The 24,314-nt window shown below is 39.0% G+C and overlaps 1 protein-coding gene across 2 annotated transcripts in view; it reads right to left on the minus strand.

Moving 5' to 3' along the window:
* Positions 1-6,485: 6,485 nt before the first annotated feature.
* Positions 6,486-24,314, minus strand: part of CPEB2 (cytoplasmic polyadenylation element binding protein 2) — a 54,026-nt gene continuing 36,197 nt past the window's right edge. For both annotated transcript variants that reach the window (XM_065634202.1, XM_065634201.1), the window contains 5 exons: positions 23,213-23,302; positions 16,586-16,704; positions 16,179-16,293; positions 14,151-14,332; positions 6,486-9,829 (listed from right to left, as the gene is read on the minus strand). In XM_065634202.1, the coding sequence (XP_065490274.1) occupies positions 9,602-9,829; positions 14,151-14,332; positions 16,179-16,293; positions 16,586-16,704; positions 23,213-23,302 (734 nt within the window). In that variant the 3' untranslated portion in view covers positions 6,486-9,601. The remainder of the gene's footprint in view (positions 9,830-14,150; positions 14,333-16,178; positions 16,294-16,585; positions 16,705-23,212; positions 23,303-24,314) is intronic.

Consider the following 24,314-nt stretch of genomic DNA (forward strand, 5'->3'; position numbering starts at 1 on the left):
GAGTTTGAAGAAATGCCAATTCATCCAAGTTTTGTCTGGGTTTTTTTTTTTTTCAGCTCTACATTTTGGGAATTTCATGGAAATAATTGAGTTTTCTACTATTGGACCAAGAGTCTGATATATGCGTGTCTTGAAAGAACGAGATTATTAAATATCTCACCATTTAATATCTAGATAATTTTGTCCTATAAAATCCTGTGCAGCAAGTAATTTAAATTGGTACCCTATTTACAGCAGACAAAACTGCTCACTACCATCTGCTTTGCAGTTTTAATAGATGGAGTGTTAACTGCGTGTTGCCTGAAATTCATTGTGACTAGGTTAATTAAATGGCTGTGCTTCACTTCCTGCACTCTCGTAATAAGATGACAACCTCATCTGAATTTATTAACCCTTGCCACTTTCAGTGCTGTTATCACCCATTCAACCACCTTTGGTCAACAAAAATGATATAAATCACAATAATACGAAACATAACCATATTGGCTAACAAAGCAGATATTGATTAGCATCTTCTAAAGCAAATATGTCAATATAGTCTGATTTTACTTTTGCAAAGGTCATTGAAATCTGTTGAAGTATTGGTAACGTGAGTAAATGATGATGCAGTAGGTTATTGGAAATCACCCCAAATCTAATCTTTGGCACTAAGCAGCCTAAATGACGCCTTCACCATGGGAAGCTGAAGAGGCCTTTGAAGTCTTCAGCCTTCTGTTCTAGAAAGCAGAGATAAACCACCCCTCTGCAGCAGAGGGCCCTACAGAGGGCTCAAAGCCAAATCTCCAAGCGTCCCTCCGGCCAGAGGCATTTCTGACCTCTCCAGAGAGGGAGCACAGGCCAAACTGCTCCAGCTGCATCCATGCCCCAGCCAACCCAGCACTGCTCAAGCCTTAGTGACAGCAGACGCTAACACGCTTCTTAGCTATGGCCACGGCAATGCAAACTATGTGCAGGTGGGACTGGGCTGGCTCATGGTGAGGAAGGTCCTGACAGAGCCATCTCCAGGTCCCAGCTCCTGGAATCTGTCTCTTCTCGACCATGTATGTTCATCAGATATTTAGGAAAGGTTTTTTTTTTAGGCATGTACACGCAAAGCACTCTTGTTGGCTCTGCTGAGATTTGCCATGGGGGATCAAGGCTGCGCATCAAAGCCATAGTCATTCATCTCCCTTTAGCCCATCAGATATAGGCACTGAAGGCTTGTCAGATACCAGCATTAAAGATCCTTCAGACTTCCCTCCGATCATCCCCACTGATCCCATCACTGCACCGTGGCTGTAGGTTCTCGTCTTTGCCCTGTCACGCAGCTCCTCCGCCATGGTCAGCCCCCCAGGTCTAAGCAGGCTCCAGACACTGCCTTTGAGGCTGGTTTTATGTGGTATAGTGGGGAAAATCATGTGACCGTCTCCTTGTACGCTTCAAAGCGTTGGGATGTGATCCAGCCCCGGTTCAGAGGTTCAGCTGCACCGAACTGGTTCAACCTGTCTGCGTGTTATCGAGCCGGCATTTGGCTTTGCCTGCCAGGGATGTAGATACGACTTGTTTCTTTAACACAACAGGAAAGCTTTTGTATATACTGAGGGTTGTAGTCAGAAATAAGTTCATGGAATAAATCAGAATTTACAACTGTATACACAAGAAAAAACATATCTTTCTCAACTTGTCCCAGTAGTTGAGAGAGGCTGCCGAACTTCTCCCCTCTGCCCCCTACATCCAGCTCCCAAACCCCAGCCCTGACCCGGCCACGAACCGAAACGGCAGAATCAAAGCAACTTGCCCCGTACAGTCTCACGTGTGCTGGGGTCCAGACAACAAACGGGTCGACTGATTCAGTTCGCAGGTGCTGTGGGTCCGAGCTCGGGGCCAGCAGAGCGCGCCCAGGTTTGCCCAAAAGCCCCGGCCCGGCGGGGGCGCTGGGGTCCCCGCGCAGCCGGGGGGAGGCGCGGGCAGGCAGAGGGCAGGGCGCTGCTGTAGCTGGAATTTAGTCAGACTCTAACTGCAGAGGTGAGCTACCTGTGACGACGAATGGCGATGGCATAGGTAACCACTGGATACTAGCTCTGCACTTTCAGACTCCCAGCCATTCATTTTGCCTGATTATTCTTATCATTGGATGTGAAATTATTTAAAAATAGTGAATGACAGCCTGCTTATCAATCTTTGCCTTTCGATATTCATTTAGACTCCAATTTTTACCAAGGTAACTTTATAAATTTTCCTGAAAGTATTATTGCAATGTTGTTTGATTTTGAATTCTACTTAAAGAAAACTCTTATCTTGTGCAAGACAGTAACACCCAGGGAAGTACCATTCACATGCTTTAAAGAACTTGATATAGAACTGCTGTAGTTCCTAGCATGACTTTTCTCTCATGTGTGTCCACACACAGTCACGCCACGCGGTGCTCAAAACGTTTGCAAACGTGTACCGTGTTATGCAAAACGGGTACGTTAGACAGACGGTATCACGCTAACCTAGATTTAACCTTAAAGGGTGAAGTCCAGTTCTCGGTGGCAGGCCCACGCACCAGCTGAAGCTGCTTTAACCCTTATTTCGAGAATGTATGTAGGAAATGGCCTCTATGGAGCTTGTTCACCACAGTCGTTTCCTCACACAATTGTGAAGCGCAGACGAAATGTCATGTTTGACTCATCTACAGGTGCGCTTTGCTGATTACAGCAGATATTGCACATCTTCCCCAGCTAAATGCTCACATCTCTGCACATTTTCAAAGCAAAGTATTAAAATATTTTCCACCCCAGAGACAACCAGTCAGTTTGCTGGGGTACAGCCTCACATCTTCGCCGAGGTGTGGATGGAGGCTTCTTCTGACAGTTTGGCACCCCACTCTTGATGAAACATTGCCACCATAACCGTTACATTATAATACCTCTTTTTTTTTTTTTTTTTCCCTTTCTCAGACCAGACGCAATATTTTAGATGATCTGTGTTTTGCACCTCCCAACATTGCTGGCAAGTTCCATACAGAAGGAAGGAACTTTTCAGGGGAAAGTAAGTAGAAAATGAGATGCTCGATCTGAACTCAGGAGATAGACCTCGGGGGTTTCTGCTCTAGAAACAACAGACACGGTACTTGAAGTGATCCAGGAGCACACAGAAGTTGTGTGTACCCTAGTAATGTTTTGACTCTGTAATTTCATGTTCTAGAGATAATGGGGCATTTACCAAACTCTCCTCTTTGTGGCGTGGCCTCCACAGGAGCCGCCCAGGGCAGACCCTCGGGCTGGGTGAGCGGGGGGCCACTTGCAACAGAGACAACAGATTGAGTGAACCAAGCAGTCTTAATTCCGACAGAAAGGAATAACTAAGAAATTATCATCTTTGAAGAGCAAATGCTGGGTGATTAATGCATTCATCAAAACCTCAACAGGCTGGTTCAAGTCCCTGGTCTGAATCAGGCTAGCTGAAAATATACTTAGAGAAAAATCCTATTAGCTCTTCATCTGTCCACAAGCTCTGGGTGTATCGCACCGCCACGGTGTCATGAACCTGAAGCTAAAGCAGACAGAAAGGAGACGGAACTCCAAGACATCTGAACCTTTTAAAATGAGAGATGTGGAGAGACCATGCCGCCAGGCTCTGCCCTGCTCTGAACACCCGGCTTCTGCAGCCATGCGGCCGCGCTCGGCCGTACGAAGGCCCTCAGGTACGGAGGGCAAAACCTCAGGCGAGGTACGCACAGAGCTCCTGCTGAAAGTCCCGTGAGAGACCCTGTGAGCCACGACGGAAGCAAGCTGTGGCTGGAATATTGACCCGGACCTCTCCGGTGTGGTGATTTCTATTTAAATAAAATAGGACAGCTTTGCGCACCACCCTCCGCTCGCCCGCTGTGCTTCTAGGTGGATCCTTCCTGCTTGTTTTTAAGCTGAGCTGGTGGCTTTCAGAGTTACAACAAACTCTGCCCAGTTCCGCGCTGCTTCAGAAACTCTTCTTGCCAGCTCTGGGGCCGGCGGGCTCCCTGCTGTCGGCAGCCTTCGCTCTCACCAGCATGCTCAGCTGGTCTTTTATGTATATTTAACACAAGATGGATAACTTTAGTACCTGTGTTAAGCAAAAAGTAACACGGTCTTAACTCTGGAACGGCCACAGCTTCTTCAGAAGGCAAACGATGTAAAAGCCCTTCGCATCGCAATGAGACAGGTAATTCGGCAGCTGAGCTCTGTGCCAGCAATTAAGTGCTGATGAAAGCGATGGCATATAAAAAATCCATCACTGATGATAAAAATAAAACAAGCCAGAGCAATTACTGTCACTGTTTGTTTTAGTCTGTTCTTCCTGCGGAAAATAAATCTTTAACTCTTCCGACACCACTAAAAATAGAAAGCTGGGTAATTGCCACTCATGCCTACCAAGTATGGTGCTGCTCCCCCTGTCCTCTTACAGCTGAGGTGCTGTGATGGATTTAAGAGCTCCCTGGTGATAATTTAGGAACGCCGCACATAGGCCTGGTTAATATGATGTTTAATGTAACAACACATTGGATTTAACAGAAGATTTTCTAGATTAAAACCCAATACACGAAAGGTGCTAGGCAGTATTTTGGAAGATGAAGTAGAGATCGGGCTAAGGGTGGGGGTGGTTGCTGTTGCATACACACGCAACCCTGTGTCCCTGCATGGGGAGTGGGACACCCATGGGTGGGCTCAGTGTGTTCCCAGGGTCACGCTCGAGCTCCTTTCTGTTGGATCTCACAGGGAGGTTTCTGAGTGCAGACCAGCATTCATCAGTCTCTGGCTATCAGAGGAGGTTTGTCCCCAGCCTGAAATACAGCACAGGCTTAACCAAGTCACTTCCAGGTGAAAATGCAAGAGAGTTGGGAGAATCTGCTTCTGCAAAGACCCATCAGTGCTGGGCAAGGTGTGTTGCTGTGTAGAAGCCATTTAGCAGCAAGTGCCTCATGTCACCCAGAGCTGTGGTCCCTCTGCCGCAGGCACCGAAGCTGCACAGACCCGTGGAGGTGTTACAGATTTTCAGCGTCAGGGTCGAAGCCTCATCCTGAGCTGGCTCTCGTCACTGGAAAGGTGTATGGGCCGGTTTTGAAGGGAGCGAGATGCTTCCAAGGGAATTCCCTAAAAATCTACAGGAGCAAAGTAGTAAAGCCACAGCAGGGGAAGAAGAAGAAAGAGCAGAAATCGGAGTGAGAGCTGTGCTGGGGAACACAGCTGTTCCCATGGCACAGGCAAGAAACAACCTACGGCGACAACAACGGAACTTTGATTGCTCCAGTCAAAGGAACAGAGAAAAACGCCCATATTTCCCATAACGAATCCACAGACCGGGAAAAAAGAGTATTTTCCGTTAAAAAATACCAACAGTGAAGGATTACATAAAATTGCGGTTTACCTGCACAGAGCGTGACCTGGCTATGCTGTCCTTGAGCCAGGTCTCGGCCGGGTTTTCCCACCTGGCTTGAGGCTCTTTGCACCAGAAGTTCGGCAAACAGCCCCACGCTGAGCGGAACGGGCCAAGGAACCGCCTGCACGGAAAGGAACTGTCTGGGGTTGCAAATCTGGTAGACAGAGATTTGTGTTGCCCAAACCCACAGAAACATGGATGGAAAGGACGCAGTAGTGGCATTCAAGGGCAGGAGTGTGCGGGATGTACAGCAGAGTAAATATCTGAAGTGAGTAAAACTCTCAATGAAAACCAAGAGAGAATCCTGCTTGAAAAGCTGTAAAATACACTGTTTGTAGGGTTCAGAGGTTCCTTCACTCATCCGGGAGAGGAACAATAAATAACAAGACTTTAATTTGTCGGCCTTCAAGTTTTTCCTCGTGAGACTGAGTAACTGCTCTTCCATTTCCATAATGAACAGCATTTTGTTAAAGAGTTGCACAAGACACAAAATTACAAAAGAAACGTGCCAATAACTTAATAGTTTATTAGTCAGTCAACAATATTACAAATATTTAAAAATTACTTAATATAAATAGTTGGCAGCAAACTATTCCATTACAGAGTTAAATTACCAGTACAACAGACAGACTGGAGATTTAGACACCTGGAAGATAACAGTAAAACAAACTAAAATATTTAACAAAAAAATTTTAAGCTGAAGGCGATTACCTAGTGTCCATAAAAGCATGGGCTCTCTTTTTATTTAGAAAAAAATAAAAAACTGCTTTAACACCCCATTAGGAATACAAAATAAAATCAACTGAAAATATTAATTTGCATATCAAAGAACCATTTATAATTACAATCCAAACACTCCATAAACCACTTGTGCGATTCTATACAGAAACTCGGAATTAGAAACTAGTTGCTTTAATATTACAAAGATTTCAGCTCCAAAAATAATTCAACATAAAATAAACTTTAGCAATTAGCGTCATAAAATTATATATTTCCACATAAAAATACAAAATAATATTAATGACAAGAATATGAAAAATTATTCCAAGTATTTTACTACTATTAAAATAAAATAAAAACCAAAAAAACAAAATAGAAATATGCATGAAAAAAGTCTCTCCTTTTGTTAGCAAAACACTATCCAAAATAACTACAATCATTTACATCAGTACAAAGATTTCTGGATTTAAAAAATAGTTGCAATGACAAAAGGGGTATCTTTTCTGACAGTAAAAAATGACACTGTGGATAAAATCTGCAAAATATGCAATGAAAAAAATAAATTTGCATTAAAAAGGTTTACACTGTTATTTTTTTATACAAACATTAGAAACAGTATTGCACATCACAACACAGAATCGAGGTTAGTCAGCCTTCCAAAATGTGTTATATTCAAGTTTTGTAGCATCTTTGAGGAGAGGCCTTGTGCAGCCAGATGCAACAGGGATAAAATATCAAGTGTTTTCCATACACAAATATATAAATGCTAAATGTTTCCTTCTTAACAAAAAGTGTGGATTTTTAAAGTTTTTTTTTCCTCCACAGTCATACTCATGGGCAGCAATATGCACATTTGGGGAACAAAAGTGAAGAAGCTTTAAAAATACAAAAATACAATCAAACTAACTAGCAATCTTCTACAAAAATAGTAAAATAAATATGATCTGTAAAAAAAAAAAATCAAATACAGTGTTCAACAGCTAGAAAATAAGAACGTAGTATATTAAAAAAAAAGAAAAAAAAAAGAAAAGAAAAAAAGGAGGTGGTGCAGGGTACGACAACCATAAGTTGAATTGCTCCAGAAATGAAGTGACAAGTAAAATCAGACATTTCAGTTATTTTTACCCATGCCAAAAAAGGGCATTCCCTGTTTGTCCCCCTGTGACCCACTTACGTAGTTCCACTTAAACAGGGAAAGCAATTTCCAACATCTCCAATTATTTCAATTTTTTACTATTTTCATATTAGTGTTCATTATTTAATATATTTAAAGGCTCTTCAATTTTAAACATTAAGCAGAAAATATGAAAATAAAGTTTAAAAAAATCTGCAGAATTAAATTATATCTAAATAATTAACATTGCAAAACTACTGATTTCTTTTCTAAATTCCAAAAATTGAGGTATAGCAACGGAGATGTCATCAGTCAAAAAAAGTGTGCCTTAAAATAGCTGACTGTTGGAAAAAATCTCTCACAGAGATATAAAAATAGTGCATAACAAATGTCAAAATGGATCAAGGTTTGGCAGGGTTAAGGTTAGAAAAGAATACTCCAAGAAATCTGGAGGATCATGGTTAGGTAACAAATAGGGAACATTGACAAATAAATTAGTAAAAAGCTCTTCTTAAAACAGCATCAACTTTAAACATTAAAAACTTGAACCACAACCACAATAAAACAGCAGAGTTAGACATGAACCACATATTGTACAGTACAAAAAAGCACACCGTAGACAACCAAGAGAAGATCAACACTTTGCTCACACGAAGGATTGTCCCAAGGGATTGCGAAGAACAACACCCTTGTAATTACAGCTCTAGCATCAGGCTCTTAATTCTGCATTACAACATTTACCATTGAGTGCTTGCTTAGACTGCAGAATAATTGCTTGTTCCGGTAAAAAGCAGGGGCTAGTTGCATTAAAAATGCTCTGAGACAAAAACACTGCTAGTGTTGAGTTAAATATTGCCTCTGTCCTAACTACATCTGTTTGCCAAAAGATGCAAGCAACATCGTTACTGGAACTCCTTCATTAAAATAAAAACACTATCCTTGACTGTCAAGTAGCTACTTTTCATGCAACAGTGACCCCGGTTTGACAGAAGACCACAACGCACACAGGTCAAACATGTAAGCAAGATTTCTTCAAGCCAAATTTCACTGTTGTCTTAAAGGTAAAATTTAGTTTGTTATGCAACTAGCCGTCTGTATCTTTTACACCTTCTCCATTTTGACTTAGATTGAATTTCTAAAGCGTTACGTGTTCTCGTATAAGTCTATTTTTGTATGCATTTGCCATGGGTTTCACATTTGGTGACTGGTTAGCAGTGTGCTGGCCATCTTTGGTTTGTAGAGGAAATCTTAACCATGAACAACCAAGGGGGCTTAAAAGAATTCTTTAAACGCTAGCTTTTTACTCAAACTTGTATCTATACTACGTCACGCCACATTAAGTAGAAGCACACATCACAAAATTGCACAGGGATTACAATATTACATCCAGTCTGCATAAAATTGAATTCCACTACTGACCAGGTCACAAAGTGGCTGCACTTTCTAGTCTAAAACTAATTTGCATATTGTACACAGGTAGGACATTTTTTTACTTCAGTCACAATAATGCATGCAAGTTTTGTTTTTTGTAACAAATTTTGTAAATTTGCTCATGCTACCTAGTTTCAAGAGAGCCTTTTTTGAACATTTGCAATAACTCGCCTCTTGTTAATTAATAGTTCTAGTGCATGCATATGGTGTATACAGGTAAGTAAACATGCAATTTTTTCACATTCTAAAACTATGGCAGTTTAGGCCATATTGTGCTGCCTGCATTTAATCTGTAATGCAGTGTGTCTTAAACGTTTCAATCCCGTATTAATAGGTGGCATTACACATAACACCTATATAGCAGCAAAGCTAATACAGCTTGTGATTAAAAATGTTTAAAAATAGCTAATAAATCGGATTATCTTGAGGTATTATTTCTTGCAAGTCAAAATGGAGAGCAAAAAATCAACCCTAATTTTTAGTTTATGTATACACTGAAAATAGCAACAACAATAAAAATAAGCTTTTTGTAGCAGACATATTCCATCTTCACTATTTTGCTACCTTTGGTAAATTACTGGGGCAGATCTTGAAGTTAAAAACCCATGTTTAGAAATAAGTGCACGCTTCACCCACTAAATATAGCAGCAGACTGTGTGCCCCTACGCAAAAACATTCTCATATCTAGTTTTAACTTTACATATAAAAATAACTTGGAGAAAATACAAAAAAACATTTTATTTTAACATGAAAATATCACAAAAATTAGTAAGCCTGAGATGTAGGGTTTTGGTGAAAAACAAGAGGCTTGTAGTGTTTTGGCTGCTGATAAAGATGCATGTATTGATAGCTGGGGTGAAAAGCAGAAGAATGCACTTATTTCTTCTGCATGTCAGTATCTTCAAACACAGTAAGCCACATGCACCCTTCTTTCCTTGTGGAGATGCTGGTTCACCATGTTCAATTCCAGCGGAAGTGGATCTGACGTGGGCGGTCAGCCCCCTCCTTTACCAATGGCTTATGGAACTCACGTCCTGCACGAGAGTGGATATTTGCCCAACAAAACTCACAGTAATACTGCAGGCAAGTGACATTGGCACAAAAGAAAGGAGCAAACTTCCCACCGCATCGCGCGCCCTGGCACTCGTCACACATCTGGTCATCCAACACGTATGGCTTTACCTCCACCTGTTGGAGTAAAAAAGAAACAATTCTAGTTAACAATTCCTACTTAAAAGTTATATGAGAGCATTCAGTTTTTTTCTGTTTTAAAAAACAAAACCTAAGTCTGAAATCAGACCCATCAACGCCTTCATCTAACTAATCGGTTATTACTCTTTATCATTTATCAGCTACCGATCTATCCATACACTAAGCAGAACACTTCAAGACAGATCTTTAGAAGTATACTATATATGTAACAAATAGCTACATCGGAACCTCCCCTTAATTTATTCTGGAAGGATGTTCTTGGCAAATGAGAATATCGAAGTATGTGTAGAAAACACACAAACAAGCCCAAAGGTCTCCCAACCAACCTCGTCAGCGCCTCAATGCACCCCAACATGACATCCAATTCTATACTGTTTAGCAAAAAGAATTGGACATACAAGAATGTAAGCATTTATATATTAACTTTTTTTTAAAAAATAAGTCTCTGCATGTACTACTTTTGCGTGCAAATTAAAAGTACTTTCTGCAGGCTGGAATACAGGTCTTGTAGCACCCCTGTTCCCTTTAAATTCACTCCCTGTTACTAAAATATGGTCAAATTTGGAGCTACAGATTTTGGTCATCTGTTACTTTCCCTTTTTGTGGCTTTGAGCTGCACAGAAATTTGCATTCAATTTCTGAAAATATTTTTTAAAGACCCTTTTGCAAGTCTACAGACTACTAGAAACACCTGTCCTACCCAGTTTCTTTCTCCCAAACTCATCTGACCGCCAGAGTGGAAAAATGGCAGGAGTCCAGCGGTAAATTTGCATTATGTCTTTGCGTAACTCAACTGTTACAGACTGTGATCAGACAGGAAGAACTTCATAATAAAACACAAAATGAGTTGACTCCATCATTAAGGAATGTATTGTTGTCTTCCACATTTTCCTCACTTTTAAAGACAGTATCTTCTGCCTTTTGTTAGCAAAAAACTTATTCCAGTTCATACTATAACTCATTTCTGTAAGAGATTTTTTTTCTGACCTATCATTACCTGAGAAGAATGCTACATATAGATATTGACTTTATGTACTATACTCAAACAGAATACGTTTGAAATAATAAGAACTTTAAAATGCTGTTTTTTCCGTTGTGTCTCCAGAGGAAACAATTTACACATACAGCTGCACACCCAAAAGTTGTACAGAAGAGGAGCCTTCATGTTTTTAGCTTCAGGAGGAGAGGTCGCACCTGATGTGTCAAACACATCCACGTCTGAAACAGAGTACGCTTCTTCCAGTAATCTGTATTCAGTATAAGCTCTACTTCTCATTTCACTACAACCACCTGTCTTATCACAAAGTACACTCAAACTTTCCAATAAACAGGTACCTTATGCAGTAACTGTGTTTGTGTTTCGAAGTTACCGAAAGCACAAAGAAGCAGATATTTCAAGCTTCGGTGCACTAATGCACTGAGATCGGTGCGAAGATTATTTCAAATGTATTAGGGAAACACTTTGGGGAATGGAAGTATTACATGACGTGGATGCAGACTGCTGGCATGTGAAAGCTAACAACTTTTAAAGAATAGTTTGGAGCTGAAACTCCAAATGAGTTTCAAGGAAATGTTTGGAGCTGAGCTTTCATCTATGGTAAACCAGGATGAGGAGCACTTTACTGAAGAAAAACATCTGCTAGAGAAACTAAACACATCTACACATCAAAAGAACTGGAGAGAAGCTCAGAGTACTTCAGCAAGGAAGAAGTTAAGATCCCAGACAATATCTGTTAAGTGACTGTGAGACTAAGATTTCCAATTAAGGCAGGAAAAGGTATGTGCAAAAAAATTGCTATAAATACTTTGAACTAAAGATCAGAAAGATAAGCAGGTGAACTGCAAAATTTAGCAATGAAAAAGACTTTTACACAGACAAAACTGGTTATGAAAAGAATGTGAAAGGACAGCAGGTCTACAGAAACTGGATATAACTGGTATATAAAGGTAAAGGGCAGAAAAACAGCCTGCCCCCAAGACTTCAGTGAAATATGTAATATATTGTTTCACTGGCCAGCCTACATACATATCTCAGATGAAGGCAGTACCTGAAGTAGGACTATCTTGCTTATTTACAAAAACTGTGGTTTACATATTTATACAAATTGCTTGCTCATCTATAAAGGAACAGTAATACTGATTTCAGAATATTTTCAGAGCCTGAAAAGGCATTAGTGTATAAACTCCATGAAGCAAAAAATATTTCTGAAAATAGCTTTTTTCATACTTTCAGAAACAGCTTCCCTAAAAAGGGGCTGTTCTCTATTACTCCTCAGTAAGGCCGGGTTTTATAAATACATCTATATAATTATACAAATAATAAGGATTGACCATGTGATTTGATTAGGTAAGATAATTTAAAAAGTAAAGATTAAAACACCTTTGAAATAAACAAAGAAGTTCACAACCTCCCCCAGTAAAAGGTTTAAAGACAAACTTATTAAAATACTTAGATTTGACAGTGCTATATTTTGCAAGTGAAATACTCCAGGATACAACTCAAATGCTGTGCTTCTGAAATCTAGTATTTAGGGCAGATTTCCCCCCCCGATCCTGTTCAAGCTCCAAGAAGCCTGCAGTACATGGCTGCTGTTTTGCTGGAGATTTACTGCCCAGCCCCCTTTAGGTATTTCGGTGCTATATCACACATTAACAAGTTATATCCCTTTCTCCGCAAACAGAAAGCACTGCCATTTCAGATGCCTGCTCAGCATCCAAAAAGCCCTTAAAATCTCTGGTGAGCTGTCATAAAAAAAAGCCCAAACCTTCCAAAAAACCCTAAAACAAACCTACTACATGGAAGTGCAGCCTTCCAAGGCAGGTTCATGCCTTCCTTTCTCCTATGAGATGGCACTGCCAGTCTGCCACATGCTCCTCCACTACAAAGGGCACCCCCATGGGAAGACGAAGACCAAGATAAAAATGTTCCCTAGTTTACAGGGGTCAAGTCCATGTCTCCCACCTTTGAGGGAGAACTAGATTAGATGGGACCCAACTGCCCGCCTCTAAAGTTAGGTCACTTAACAGCCAAAAGCACTATAAATGGTTCCTGAAGCACACCTGATTCTGAAGCTTACTGACCCATTTAGCACTTTAGAAGGGGTTCTGGTCCTTAATCCCATTTTGCCTAAATACAAGATGATTAATAGTTTTATATCCCCTGACAGTGTCAAAGCCATTTTTCCCGTTACGCAATTAGCCAAAAGGCAGAGCTATTAGTCAAAGTCAGCTGCAAGTCACAAGGACAGCAATCCCACCAGTGACACGTAGCCATCTCATCGTGATGTGAAGCCTAGTTCACCACCCACATTCAGATCCCCTCATCCTCTGGAAAGGACCATGTTTGGGGATTTTCAGCTCACTAGGCAACTGGTATCTGAGAGACAGATGTAAAGCTGTATTACTCTATTTGAAAGGGGAGAAGTACACTCTACCTCCCTGCGGCAGACTTCTGTTAACTGTACTACTTTCTTTTTCCCATGCCTTTGATCTGTAGAGGAGACTGGACCTTGAACTACTTTACTTAACTCAATCCTCCTTCCTCTAACACCGTGGGGTTTTTTTTGTTTTTTTTTTTTAAAAGAACACCTGTTAATACTAGTGAGATCTGCAGCTCTTGACATCAAAACAAGTGACATGTAAAACTGACATATTTTAGATGCCAGTTTTCTTTGCTACTCTTATACTTCCAATTAGGAGTAATTAAGTTGCCTGGTCTTCTTAATAAAACGTTAGTTCTGCTTTAGCTAGCAATAAACATCTGAAGCAACCAGAAATGTACAATGGTAAATACCAAGAAGACTCTCAAACAGAAAGGACAAGACATTTCGTAGTTTAGGTGTTGAGCTTGATTGATGTTCTGAAATGCTGAGCACTGACAATTAGGGCTGAAATTAAGGGCAGCTGCAAATATAAAGCTCATCTGAAACCAATGAATACTAGGGCTTCCTATGAATGACAAAGGAATTATTATAGTATTTAGTTTCATTAGAAAAAGGGAGAGAAAAAGATTTTTTCAAGTCCTTTGCCCAAACACAACAAAACTAGGAACTTCAGGATGGAAAGAACATATGGTCTAACATATGTCCAAGCAACAAACTGCCGCTCTGTGGAATACGTGTTGTTCGTTTGGGGGCATTCACGGTTTCACTCTTAGAACTAGTGAAGTTACATGAATACTAAAAGAAATGGAGAAGCTAGCATGAAAGCCAAACAAATGGAATATTATCACATCCTGAGAAGTACCTTTATAGATCAGCACTATATATATATTTTTTTAAATTTCTGTGTAACTTACTCGTTTATCAATATCGCCATGCTGAAGTTGAACAAACCGAGCACTGATGGCAGCAATGTAACTCTGCTGATTGGAAAAAGCAACACGTCCAGCACCTTTTGGGTATTTCAGCTCAGGGTCAGTATCAATTCCTGCGTAACAAACTCCACCATAGAGACGGTCCATGATCATAGCCAATTCCACTATTAAGAAACAAAATAATGCTCACTTAAACTGTTCTTACAGTACAAACTTTACATAATATGCCTGTATTTAAAAATACTAGTAAAGTTACTTTTAATAATTAATTTTGCGACAGCCAAAGTAACAGTAATAACAAGAAATATAAAAACATATTAAATAAGATGAAATACTCAGCAGACAGATCTTTCACACTGCAGGTACATACATCCAAGGAACAACAGAATTGTAAGTCCTTGCAGTCCTTGATAACCTGGAACTGAAATTCCAGGGCAGTTTTCTTCAGAGGATTACAGCAAAAGACTTTGGGCAGGCATGGAATGTAAGCTGTATAAAATAGATCCACGTGCCACAAATTCCTTGGTACATGTTCTCTGGCTGTCCTAAGGCTCTATGTCCTACTTGAATTTAAAGATGTAGTTAGCATCTTCCCATCAGCCAAATAGAGCTTCATTATCTCTACAGTGCTATGCTTACCAGAGATATTGAAGTTCATAGAAACAATCTCAGATTTTACAGATCTAGTATTTTAGCAATTCTCTAGTAGTATTTCATTCTGAATTTAGTTTTGCAATTCATTTAGGTGGAAAATACTATTTTTTTTTTCAGAATTAGTATCCTCTGTATTAGGGTATAAAGTTGTCAGCAGTCATTCATGTTCAATAGCTGTTTGAAAAATCTGCTGAAGTTTTACTGCTTTTGTGAAGCCACGATTCTTATTTCACAATGCCACAGAAGTTTCATTTTCACATATACAGGGCATTTTAAAGCTAAGCATAAGAATGCATTCACCAAATCTAGCACAGACATTCAACATGGTAATCTGGAGTATCTGGACTGAATTTAAAGAAAAATTAATCTGCAGTTGGAACATCCTATGATTATGCTCATTTATAGAGGTTGTACTACAGTCACAAGTACAGTCCTAAAAGTAAAATAACAGAAAAGATTGAGCAGTGCAGGTCCAAGACAGAAAAATTTAAGATTCTTTATACTCCAAATCTGCACTATCACTTGGTTCTCTTACATCCTTCATGTGAAAGCTTATTACATACTATGAAAGACTAATGAAGTCCAGGAGTCATTCCAATAGAAAACGTGATTTGAACCACTGTACGTTATGCTGCTTCTTCCAATATTCGCTTCAACCTACTTACTAGAATGCCACAAAAAATATTGTAAAAGGCAACTGCAGTCAGTCTCACAAAGCAGACTGTCCAGGTTGTAGATGACCCCTTCCACAGTTACGGAAATATGTAATTTTTCCTTCATGCACTCTGACAATAGTCTAGAAAGAGTCCTGCAATCTCATTTAGCGTTGTACCATTCAGACTGCGCCACCTCTCTGAATATCTTCCTTTTCTCCTCTACTCCTACTCCTTCATCACTGTGTTTTTGCTTTGTCCATATTGCCAAGAGTAACCACAACTTGAGAGCAGTAGAGTAGTAAATGCATAATGACAAACAAGTACAAATAGAGCTCCACATACTCATGGAGCATGGCAGAGAGGCTTCCACAGCATTATTTTAAAAACAAACTCTTTCGTGACATAGTTTACACTACAGTTTTGCTAATATGATCAAAATCTTTTCTACAGCCTTAGACATGTCACAGTTTCCAGTAAATCTCAATGATGAACACTGATTTATGCGCAAATCCAGATAAAAGCAGTCACTAGAGAAATGTAGGAATACATGAATATTGTTACTGTGGTTATAACTATCATGACAGTCTTCTATTTTTATATGTATTTATCTCTATCCATACATAGCTATACAAAAGTATGCACGGTTCAAATTATTTCCAATAATGTCCTACTTTTTAAAATAGCCACAGATTATACTCACCAGCTCTTAAAGGTCTAGGGACTCCTCCAACAAAAATTGTTTTTCGAGGATCAAGTGGCTGGGAACCATCCATCACAAAGTCACTGTCACTTAGATTCCAGGGACGGATTTGAACCTATTAAATCGGGAAAGGAAATTGTACGCTACTTTACATTTCACTACATCGTGGATATTCATCAGCCTATATAAACTGTCAAACAGTCATAACTCCATTAGCTTAGCAGGTCTAGGTGTTCTGTTTTAATCCTATTAATTCAAAACACTACAATTTCAAAATCATCCAACTGTTCCAGATGTTGAGCTCTGCCAATGATAGTTTGCTTTTGATTATTTTCATTGTCATCATTTCAACTGCAGCTTTAGACAGATGGCAGCTATAGCCTGCAGGCCATCTACTGCTTACTTACTGGCTTGTCCTTGATAGTAGGACTGGAAACACACAGATAGAGCTTTCCATCTTCTTCGATGCAGGCGTCAATCAGGGCCTGAACAGAGCTCTCTTCTTGGAACAGGAGGAACGCATAACCTGGAAAAAAAGCCAAACCAACTGATTTTTTTTCTTATTTTTTTTATTTTTCTTAATCATCTTTGCCAGTGACTCTTCCACACAAACATGTTTCATCCAAAAGTAAGAAAAAGTCAAACCAGTTCTTTGTTGTCAGCTGTTATCTTTGTCCTACCTTGCCATGATCAAGAGAACTTCTATCCTTAAAATAATTGTCAAGAGAGACTAATAACCAAATGAAAGCAAACACGTCTGCTCTATCATGTACTGGAGGTCTAGGCTGAGCATAATTCATTGGCAGCAACGGACATTATACAATGAAAATCCGACTTGGCACAAGGGACTAATCTCTATTCTAGAGATTAGATCAAAGTACTTTGTTACATAAGTGACCCAGCAAGCCTCCCAAACACTACAAAAATAGGAATTAAAATGCTTATTTAATGCTGCAGTAAAAACAGCCAGACAAGCACAGAATCTCACACATTTGAATATCTTCACGGTTACGGTATAATGATATATACAAAATTTGTTACTTTACAGGTGCCCTATAGCACAATTAGGGTTATATTCTAAAATGAACTTCAAGAGTACCATAAATCCATGTTTCTTTCCAAGATTACTACTGAGTGTGGAATTTTCACACAAAGTTACGTTTTATTACTTGGAAGAGTAAATGCTGAAGCAGCTGCTCTAGGGTGGGCTTGGCAAGAGGGAGTGCTGCTGCTTTACCAAGCCTTTTGGGAACGATACTGTATTTCTGAGAGAAGCTGGTTAACCACTGGCAATTACTTACTGCAAATAGACCACGTAGCTCATCAAGGCAAAGATGGCAGGGCGCATCTTCAAGAGCGTTAAAGAATCAAAGTGTTACGAAGAACAGAAGATTAGAGAAACAAATGCACGACTGACTTCAGATATATGGGAGCCAAAGTAGAATTTAAAGAAAAAGCTGTAAGGCCTATATCGGTCTTTCTAAGAACTTGTACCTCGTTTCTTACCCCTCATACCATGGTCCTATCACAGCTTCCTACAGGAGACACAGGACATGTTTTTATGTATTCTATATTTTTATGTAAATCTTATTTAGTTTCTTAACAAATATGCCATAGGGCATCTTGGGCTTGGCCTGAGACATTTCCTTGTGAAGTCCATTTTTCATTGCTAAACAATATTTTTCAGTGACCATCTGTTTAACTTAAACCTAATTAGTAATTATTTAGATTAAATATCTGTTTTAATACGACTACCTTTCAGTATTTATCTTTGAATTTAAAATCCACATATTACCCATGCAAAACTCACTGCATGAAGGCATGTGCAGACTGGCATGGGCACGTGAGACCAGACTCATGGAACTGTCCTTACTTGTATGGCAGCCAGGCACACACACTCCTGTCTGAACGGAGAGCTCAGTACAAGAATGCAAAAACTTGATTAATCAAAGGGAGGGCTGAATGCACACGATACCAACTAAGGGATCAGATATACACATGAAGACTCACAGGCACAAATAAGAAAAATATTTTGCCAGATGCTGGTTTTCCGTCAGTTTTTATCCCAGAGCAAACGAAGGGTACTGCCATATAGCTCCCGATACATGAAGATGGTGTCTCCATGCGATCCATGACCTGTATGTCTGCAGCTATTAATATGCTTAACTGTGGCAGCTTGTAAAAAGGTAGAAAATTCAGATATTGGAATTTGATGAGGGCACAACTAGTGTTACTATATCCTACTACACCTGATGTGCGTAAGTATGATGACAAAGATCAATACTTAACTAGTCTTTTTGCAATAATACAATTATTAATACATGTGTGATAGAAAGTACATGTCACAGTGAAACATGGTGGGGAAGCAGGGTGAAGAGCAGGAGGTGTTTTACTGTACTACAATACAGCTTAACTTGCTAGTTTCTTGGTTTTTTTTTTGGTGTACCACATCAGTCAAGTCTGTTCACAATAGAAAAGCAAAGCTACTCCAATAGTTTTCTTTGAAGGAAGCTGCTTTATACCTTTGAGTCATAAATACATTGACAGTAGCACGTCATGATCAGATATTACTTGCCAAGAGACAAAGCTTGTATGTTTTGTATATATCTCACAAGGTGGAAAGTATTAGATGAAACAGTTTGATACAAATTTCTAGTTCATGTGCACCTCTACTAGAATTTATACCTCCTGTGGGAGACAAAATTTAGGTATCCCATGTCAGTGTTTATCACTTGACTGAATTGCTCTGCATAGCAGGTGAACTATTACTAATACTCTTATTTTCAAAGGCAAGCAGTGTGGGTGACTTTGATAATACCTGTCCTCAGAAAATTACCTTAAATAATAAACAAATCTTTCTGGAGTTGATAATTGGCTTCAGAACTACATTTCCTGATATCTAAAGGTACTGCACGGTTTATAGTCATCCTTACTCTAAGCTGACGTCTCTCTTAATGAAACGACCAAGAAATTATTATTTTTTCTTCTTTTTTATGTATTGATTGGGTTAGCACTGGAAACAGAAAGCCCATCAGATAAGTTTGAAGAGTCCTAGCTGTATCACCGAATAAAACACTTTCATTTTTTGTATTTACTAGATAAAGGACAATCAAAAGTAAAGCATTCTAGACTAGATTCACACTGGTAGCTAACACAATTTCCTGAGCAATGTATGATTTCTTTATTTCATAGTAATATGGACGTTTACCAGACGGAGGATGCTTCTGCTATGCATACTCTGTGTAGAAATTGGAGAGCAGCTTTCAGTTCTATCAAACTCTAGTTAATTCCTATCTCTAGTGGCTTTGAAAAGGAGTCACGAGAATTAGTGCAAGCCAGCATGGCACTATCTGTGACAGAAAGCACAGCTGGATTTTGTTTTGGGGTTGGCTCCTCTAATGTCTTCACAGACTCTCCCCAGAGGAGACTAAATGGCCTCAGTGCAGTTCTTGCCCACAGAATGTTGTGCCTTAGCTTAAATCAGAAAGAATCGGTGTAAACTGCAGGTTAATACAGACAGTGGATCTACATCTGATGATGTGAATAATTCACACTTGGGAAGGACATATAACATTTTATCTACTCCTCTTTAAAGAGATCTCATCACCATATTAATTAATCTTTCACTCATTCAGTTTAGTAATCTTTGATGGAGAATTAACTCCAAAATACACTTGAAGTGAAAAAATGCAGGCTGATACAATTGTAATATAGCTGCTTGCTGAGGCACTTCTGAGTAGGGAAGAGTAGGATTCACTTCCAGATCCAACCACCTGTTTCGATATTTCTGCAGCGACTGTGTTTAAGCTCCCTCTGTAGAGCAGAGATCCTGGACAGTTACCCAGCTGACTGAGTGGGACACGGAGGCGTCTACCACTCTCTACCCTCTGCAGGACTGTCCCCAACCTTCAGCTGCTGCTCCAGAATGGTGTGGGTCTTCAACAGGTGCCATGCCACATTTGCAAGATCTGTGTAAACTCTTTCAGATATCCTCATTTTGGGTAAACGAATGAAGCTCAAGGTGCCCATGTTACGATGACCTGAATAGCGCCCTATACTACACTGACTGTGTGGGCCACATTCCCACTGATTAAAGAAAGCTTAGACACTAATCACACATGAAGACAGTGACTTGCCTGAATCCAGAGTTCATCCCTACCTAGTATGATCATATAAGGTGGTAATAAGTTAAACAGATATTAGATGGACCTGGAGTTTTGCTTCTTCAACTAGAAAGAGAATATTTTCAACCCAAATTTTTCAGTCAGTTCTAAATCAGCAGTTAAGAACCCTGGATAAACAAAGCTACTGCACCACTGCTGTGATAGAAGGCAATGGAAACACCCAGACAATCAGGAAAGCTGGGGATTCTGTCCTGTTGAAATCAGATTATCCTCTGTTTGATATGGACTATAAATAGCACAGATCACACAAACAACAGGGCATATTTTGAAAAGCCTTATTTGGATTTGCACCTCCTCACGCCGCCACTTTTTTGAGAGATTCATCATCATAAAAAGGACTCCTCACCTTAGCAAGTTGCTTTGGACACGTGTATTGTTTCATAAATAAGTGTATTTGCCAACTATGTAATAATAGAGTTATGACAAACAGTGGCAATCCAGAAAGGAAGAAATTATCCATTACAGTTGATAGATCACTTACAGACCTTGTACTTTGGTCTCAACAGAACTTTTTTCTGCTTCAGAACAGAGTTTACTTCTAAGATCAGTGTGAAGTTTTAAAAATGCCTGTTTTCTTTGGGCCTAATTTTGTGGTGAACCAATAGAAAATGTAATTAGTTAAGAACAAGCAGTTGGCGTTTCTCAAGAGGCAGCCAGCCTTGATGGATCAGGACACTTTTTGCATTTCTTCAAGCAAGGAAATATTTATTATGAACTTGGCCTTCCCTCTGTAAGCAGAGATCCTGGAACAAACCACAGCCTGGAAAACTGAATATGAGTAGAAAAAAAGCAGGCTGTATCTCTTCACCATGGAGAAGACTATTACGTAAATCAGCCCAGAACTTGGTAATTCTGAGATGTCTTTGGAAAGTAAAACTATACAAATCTCTTATGAGATTGAACAAACAAAAATATATACACTGAACTGCTTCCACGCAGACTAACCTATAAGAAATTGGACATTAAAAGTAAAAAACAAAACAAAACCAAAAAAAACCCCCAACAAAACCCCACCAAAACACCAAAAACCCCGAACCAAACCAAACAAACAAAAAAACCCCCAAACACAAAAACTCCCACACAGCTCTTTGGGCTCATATAGTATATATTTCTAAATTGCTAATTAATGATCGGTCTCAAAGCTTTCTTAGTATTCAAGCCTATCTTTAGCAGTTCCAGACATCTTAAATATATGAATAAACGGTTCTTCCCTGCACACACAAGTAATACTTAACAAAGACAATTTTAAAGGAAATTTTTCTACAAAATAATCATGGGCCATATCTATTGCACTGAAAAAACCAGATACAAGCACAGTAATATTCAGCAGTTAATAGTAAGCTATAGTTCCAGAATATCTACAAAGAGAAACCTACACTGTATTTTAAATGTGTTAGGCTACATTACACGACAATATTGAATAATGTAGTAAACTGAAAATGAGAATAAAGTTTTAAGATTAAAGAACAGTAAGTGCTATGAAATTTCAAATAAGGATCAGCTAATCATGGGAAATGAACACTTATTTTGCAAGTGTTTCCTGAATTTACTAGATGAACAGACTGAAGTTCTGTTTGTATTCTCTGCTTTTAAGAAGCTCTGCTTACAATACAGTTTTTTTTTCCCCCTGTGGTAATTATGAATATTCCAGCTATATCAAAAAGCTTAATTAAATGAGGAGACTGGAAATATATCCTTAAAATGTTCAGGTGCTGAGACAGGACTGTCTCATTGGAAATGAACACCAGAATCCATTCCTTTCAGGTAAGAATATATTACATCTTCCCTCTTCTAAATATTCATCACAGACTCTGTGAAATGCATCTTCCTCAAAGAGCTTCTCAAGAATTTCTCTTGGTAATTTATGAAGAGAGATGCACTCCTTAGGATAATCAAATGTAACTTCACAGTATCTTGGTGTACCAGGCTGACAATCAAAAAAGCCAAAGTCTCTTTGTCTTAGAATTTCCAGGTAATGTTCATAAATACTATTCAAATACTTTTAATTCCATTTTCCCACTCTTTAGAGGATCTATCTGGGATAATAATTCTGTCTTTTTCTCAGTATAGATGATTAGATAAATAAATGGTGAATCGGTTTATAAAGGCACTATATCTACTTTTGTCACTTCCAGGGAAGGAAGGAATTGCTGCATTATTTACTAAATGAATAATCTCTGCATTGCTCTCCTGTCTGGATCAGATTTTTGCACTTATTTTATATGTACCAATACATGATTGCACATGTACAGAGATAAGCTACATAATTAATTACTTAACACACCAAATGGCTTTACCAACATTTTGTGGTATAAAAAAATCTAGTCTAACAGCAACACTACAAATAGTTAAAAATCAATATTTAATCTTTTATCAAAAAAGATAATTAGTGCTTTGATAGGAAGTTCACATCCTAAAACTGAAATAAACATAACATTGATTATCTTGATCAGATATAAAAACACATTCTTCTGAATCCTGCCTGTAACTTCCTATGAACATTTTTATCTGAGATTAAGTCTTAAAAATTTGACCAAATTTCAGTTTTGGAAACCACATAGAAATGCAAACACAGCACTTAGGATTGATGACACATAAAACTATAACACGCTGATGTGATATATGGAAAATTGGAATATGGAAGATACTTCTGGAGTCCAGCACTGAACCAGGCACAAAGCTAGAAGAACACTCCCAGGTTTTACACTAGGTATGTAAAGGAACCATGTCTGAACCTGCATTGAAACTGTAGAATTATCTGTTCACAGGGACTGCAAATCATACCCTTTGGAAAAAGATGAGACAGTTTCCCAGAGTAAGACTCAGGTCAGAACCTTCCAACTCTCTTACCTTTTGGTGGAAAATAGGACTTGCTTTCTGCTTTGTGAGGCCAGTCTACTACCAAAGGCCCAAATCGTCTGAAGCTTGCAGTAATTTCATCTAAAACCAGATAGATGCAATTAAAATAAATTAAAATAAGTGACAAAACTCAATGAAAAAGTACTGTCAAGCAAAGAACTTGGTTTCTAGCAAAGGCTGACATTTCAGGGAAAAAAAAAAAAAAAGAAAAAAAATCCAACTTTCATAAAAAAAACTTAAAACAGATAACATCTTCTAAAGTGTTAATATTTACGCAATATATTTGTAGCGATTTTAAGCTTATGGGTTTTTTTTTAATTGCTTAATAACAGGAGCATTTCAGAAGTGTACAGGCAACCAAAGGCAGTGATGAAAACTGGTGTGGTGCTTCCTTAAATTCAGGATCTGGTTTGAACGCAATGGAAACAATTTACTGCTTAGTGATGCATAGTTCAGAGCTTTGTAGGTAGATACTGATACACGTACCACCACAATGAGCATTTTAGCAGTTTCTAGCAGGTACCATGCACAGATCAGGCACAGAAACTTAGAATTGTCTATTCAGAGTTGTTTCTAACACAACCACAAGCAGGCCTGTTGCAAGATCTACCATGCCCTTTGCACAACTTCGTGATGTCTTTCTATCCCAGCCACTTTTTCCTGTCGTGGACTGTAAGAACCTTGACCATGAGGAAAAAATTAAACCAGCTAAACTCTACAAGAACAATAGCTCATCAAACACAAATATGCTCCATTTCTCTCAGTCACATCCTACCAGCATACAAACAGGCAGGAAAGAAAGAAAAAAAAATATATTTCTACATGTCTTTGTTTAGCATTTGTATTAAAGGCAACAGTGCACACTTGAATTAGAAGCTAAAGTGCAAAAGAAATCCCTCTGTACATTGCAGGAGAGCATCACAATGAAGATGAAACCAAAATATGGTCTTTCCATGGCTGAAAGTTAATTAACCACAGTCAGCTTATTTGGTTTGCAAGTTACTGTAGGATTACAATAAACCTTGCAAGGGGACTTCTGTTTACGTTATAAAGCTAGCATGTAATTTACACTTATCTGCACAGGAGAAACCTA

Source organism: Caloenas nicobarica, chromosome 4 (assembly GCF_036013445.1).
Source record: "Caloenas nicobarica isolate bCalNic1 chromosome 4, bCalNic1.hap1, whole genome shotgun sequence".
NCBI classification, from domain to species: domain Eukaryota; kingdom Metazoa; phylum Chordata; class Aves; order Columbiformes; family Columbidae; genus Caloenas; species Caloenas nicobarica.